The following is a 5,243-nucleotide window of genomic DNA, read 5'->3' on the forward strand; positions in this document are numbered from 1 at the left end:
AGGGTTGACGTGGCACTTGTCCCTCATGGGAATAACAAGCAGATCCTAAAAAACTTTCCTAGATTCATGGGATGACGTGGTGTGCAGTTTGTTTGTATATTCGCTCCGGGATCATGTGCTTGTTTTGGGACGATGCATTTGTTCCGGGACAACGCGCTTGTTCTGGGAAGATGTGCTTGTTCTGGACAACGTACTTGTTCCTAGACAACGTGTTTGTCATGGGACCAGACACCTAAGCTGGGAGGACGTGGTAGTTCCGAGAGTGTGATAGATCCGTCTAGGTTGTGACAGGTGGATGTCTTGCTCTTTGTCCAGGTAAGGAGGTTTTGCCTGATGTTTATTCCAAGTGTATCTTCACGGTAGTGTTACAGCCGGGAAAGATTGTTTCCGGTTTATAGGTAACTTTGTAAAGGTTGTCGGATGCCCGATGTTCATAGTTTAATAAACCTTTTTGTGTGACGATATGGTTCTTGGTTTCTTAATTACTTTGCATCCGATAAGTTGATGCCGGTACCTTGCATTCTTGTCCGAGCTGGAACTTCTTGTGGCATCCCGGCTGACCCTTGTCCGATGTGATCCTTTCCGGATGCGTTCATAAGTGACCATCTGATTTAGTTACTAAGATGAGGCCGGGAAGATATATTTTGCTCGTGATGATTTATGCCGGGTACACTGTAGTCGATGTGCTACTAATAGTGTGCCTTGTGGAGACGTATCATTATGCGTATCATCATGAGGGGTCACGTATTTCTCTAAATTATGGAAGATATTCTCAATTACCATAAAGATCCGCTACCGGAATATTTTAAGTATTTTCATTTACGAGTTGATGTGCGCGGCAAGTTGAGTATTAGTACATACTTAAAAATAACTGCCGCTCTACGACAATTAGCTTATGGTGATACACCCGATCTTTTTGACGAGTACTTGCAAATGTCGGAACGAACATGTCGTGAATCGCTAATGAACTTTTGTAAGTGTATTGTTGATTTATATAAAGATGAGTATATGCGAGAGCCTACCACGGATGATATCAAACGATTGTATGAAGCTCATGAAGATCTTCACGGTTTACCTGGAATGATGGGAAACATAGATTGTATACATTGGGCATGGGGAAAATGTCCCATTGCATGGGAAGGTCAATTTACTCGAGGCGATCACAAAGTTCCAACTCTTATGCTAGAGGCCATAGCCTCATATGATAACTGGATTTGGCATGATTTCTTTGAGGTTGCGGGTTCAAACAATGACTTACACGTCTTGAACGCTAGTAATCTCTTCAACTCAATGCTTGATGAAGAAATATAAGACATTCCTTATACTGTAAATGGGGTTGAGTACAAAAGAGGATATTATCTAGCGGACGTTATATATCCCAGGTGGGCATCATCTGTTAATTCGTTTTCAAGTGCAAATGATGAAAAACGTAAGTACTTTTTGAAGAAACAAGCAGCGCCACGCAAGGATGTTGAGAGGACTTTTGGTATATTACAAGGGCGTTGGCATATACTACAATAACCAGTAAGGGCATATAGCATCTGAAAGGACCCGTTCATATACATTATAAACGATTCACAATAGTTGATTTCATCGTGAGGTATTTGACCTCTATATGATACATTTTACAAATATTGCATTCGTTTTTAAAAGAAAAACTTTCATTTACATCGAAAGTTGACGGTATGCATACCATTTCATAATATATCTAACTATAATTGACTTAATAATAATCTTGATGAACTCAATGACTCGAATGCAACTTCTTTTGAAATATGTCATAAATGACTCCAAGTAATATCTTTAAAATGAGAAAATGCACAGCGAAAGATTTCTTTCATACCTGAGAATAAACATGCTTTAAAGTGTCAACCAAAAGGTTGGTGAGTTCATAAGTTTATCATAAACAATAAAAATTCCTCATTTTGATAGACCACAAGATTTAAATGTTGCATGGTACAAATGGGCCCGAATCCTATACCCACCTGTAATGTACATGCGATATCTTTTAAATACAGTACACCTTTCTTGTGTACGAAACCATTTTTCATAAATCTTAGTAACCGTACACATATCTCGTGTACAAAATATCTTACACATAACCTGTGTATAAAATCATTCTCTCGATACATAACATTCACATTTATTTCATAGCTTAGCTTGGTAACCGACCTTAACATATAATGCGCATAATAATATCCCCAAAACAGAACATCTCGTCTGTATAATAATCATATAAACTTCGAAGTACTAAACACCACGCCTACTAGCCCTTCCGTCTAGTGAACTTTCTGGGTGGGGGTGTTAAACCTGGTAGCTACCTTTAGGATTCGCGTCAATTAGGCGTGCACTAATTCTCAAAATTAGTGATGTTCCCTAATTCTTAGGTTACCAAGCAATAATAATCAGGGGAAAAATATTCATATCAATTGTGGCAATTATCACGTCCACATAATTCAATGGTGGCAATTATCACATCCACATAATTCATTCAAGGAATGTTTTGCTTGTGTCTATCTCGTCAAACATTTATAAAAGCATTTCATGTATTCGCAGTTTAAAATGTATTTCAAAAGCATTTAATAAAGCAGTTGTAAAAAGAACGCATGTATTCTCAGTCCCAAAAATGTAAAGAGTAAAAGGGAGCAAATGAACTCACATTACTGTATTTTGTAGTAAAAATACATATGACGTCATTGAACAAGTGTAGAGTTGGTCTTGGATTCACGAACTTATATTATTCATATATTTATTAAAACATATACTTGTAATCGAACAAGTTTAGATATTATTATTAATTGTTATTTTAGTAACTTGTATGTTTCATTAGTAACTATTTTAACTATATTTATTTTATATACCTTAGATAAATAATTAGTATTTATTAATATTAATATTGTTATGCGATATGTTAAATATATTCTTATATAGCTATTTATTTGTTAAAATAATATCAATAATAATAAATAAAAATTTGTATCTTTTTATGATAATTATAATAATACTAAAAGTAATTAGATTTAGTAATGATACTGATATTAATAGCTTTGATAATAGTACTAATAATAAAAGTAAATTTAGTAACAATAATAATTTTAATAGAAAAGATAATAATGATAAGATAAAAATGTTAGTTTTTATAAAAATAATATTTTAAATACTAATGGTACTTTTAATAAAACTGATGATTTTAAATAGCAATTTTAATGGTCATATTAATCATAATAATACTATATATTTTAATAGTAATAATAATATTAATTATACTAAAAATCTTATTTCTAATATTAGTAATAACAATAATTACTTAATAACAATCAATAATAAATAATAATAGTAATAACAATAATAATAATAATAATAATAATAGAGTACTAATAATAACTACCTCAAAGGAGTAGCCCTAAAAGAATGCCCAAGTCCGGGTTTAAACCCGCGACGTCCCGCTAACCTGATAATGCCTTTAACCATTCCTTTGTCACCTCATTTCTAATTTAAATCAACTGTTACTAACATATGACCCGTGTTTTTCTGTTTTCCCTTTTTATTCTTCTTCTCCAAATCCAAACGACTAGGGTATTAACCATCATCGTCAACATGATCATAATCCTAATCATTATTATAATCATGCATCGATCACTTCATCCTAATCTTTTTATAGTCACCATTAATATTATAAAATCATTATCTCGTCCATCTTTCATTATTTTTCATCATGATCAACTATCATCATTCTTACTTAACATATATACTCGTCAATTTCTCATAACACTATAATCATCGTCATCGTCTATTAATCTACATAATACCATGACTCGCAATCATTATCATGATCTTCCTTAACTTCGTTCGTCACTATTTTCAACCATAATCAAGTATCATTTTCATTTTGTAACACCCTCCTTGTCATTAAATTTTAAATGTCGAAGCCGTCATCTATCTCAAGGCCACCATCTCATTCTACTATTTCCATTGGGTCACAGTCTTTAAAAAAAACGTACGGCCAATACCCGAAATAAAGGAATACAGCCCAAACAATAAGTCCACTTTAATTAATGAAACTCAAATATGCGGCCAAGATAAAACCGAAAAAAATGGCCCAACAGTTGGTTTTATAGGATTCGGTGTTTAAAAGAATTGTAACAAGAAAGAGGCAATTTGCAGTAGCCCCGCACGACCACTCCCTTTTTCTCCTTTATTTTTTTTTTTGTAAGAGCAACTATCACCTATTCTAACTTTTATGAACTTGTCCACCTAAACCACTCAACATCATTTATACAGCACGCATTTAAATTACTTTGTATAAACATCAAAAGTAGAAACAAGCCTCCAACTATGTCTCTTCATATTAACACTTAACCATCATTATGTATCTTGCTTTCGACAGTTAAGTGGGATTATAAAAGAACCTTGTTGTAGCGAAGGGATATAGGAGACGTTTAGCAGTTTGAGTGAGTATGCATTATACATAGTTCATATCATCCTTCACGCCACATCATCCGCATCGCCCCGCTCATTATTGGTCGTAGGTTTTGGTTTTTAATCGAGGAAATCCAGCAGAGAGCATATGATAAGTTAACGAGTAGTGAGCTGGGTGATAGTTTCGGTTTGTACATGCATGCAACAAGTGGGTGTTTTGGTGGTGGGTGGTTTACGTGGTGCTTTTGGTTGCAAACCGAAAGGAGTAGTTTATGAATGGTTAAATGGGTGGTGTGGTTATGATTAAAACAAACGAAGGAGAAGAAGAAGAAAGAAATTAAAGGTGAGGTTTGAGCCATGGTGGTTTATGATGGGGGTTTTCGGTTGTTACAATAGTCGATGGTAGTTCTTTGCATGATAGAACATAAACAAAAATACATACACCGTAGCGGTAACGATTTGTTAACAGAAAGACAGAAATAACAGCAAAACGTAGTAGATTTTGAATGTTTTAAGTTGGTGTTCGAACGTGAAACATAAAGAGGGCAATAGGATATGAAACATAGGGTGGTTTACAAATGAAGAAAAGTGAAGATGATGTTTGTCGGGTGCTGATAATGCTAAAAACGAACATATATTTCATAGCATTATCCCTCAAGAAAGACAAGCTTTTAGTTGCAATTGTTCTATTTACAAGTGATATTCGTTTAAATAATAAAAGGTGAAGACAAAAGACAGATTCGACGAATTGAAGACCCAAACGACCAAAAAGCTCAAAAGTACAAAATACAATCAAAGAGGTTCCAATTATTGATGAGAAATGT

General features: G+C 34.1%; 1 protein-coding gene across 1 annotated transcript; it reads left to right on the forward strand.

The window, feature by feature from the left end:
- The first annotated feature begins 759 nt into the window (after positions 1-759).
- On the forward strand, positions 760-1,311 carry LOC139854469 (uncharacterized). The gene has a single exon (XM_071843772.1). It carries the CDS (start codon positions 760-762, stop codon positions 1,309-1,311), a length of 552 nt encoding a protein of 183 aa, XP_071699873.1.
- Positions 1,312-5,243: the final 3,932 nt, after the last annotated feature.

This window comes from Rutidosis leptorrhynchoides, chromosome 6 (assembly GCF_046630445.1).
Source record: "Rutidosis leptorrhynchoides isolate AG116_Rl617_1_P2 chromosome 6, CSIRO_AGI_Rlap_v1, whole genome shotgun sequence".
NCBI lineage: Eukaryota > Viridiplantae > Streptophyta > Magnoliopsida > Asterales > Asteraceae > Rutidosis > Rutidosis leptorrhynchoides.

Bases quoted from the DNA above. Each gene is read 5' to 3' on its own strand.
- LOC139854469 (XM_071843772.1), top strand. From the start codon at position 760: ATGGAAGATATTCTCAATTACCATAAAGATCCGCTACCGGAATATTTT.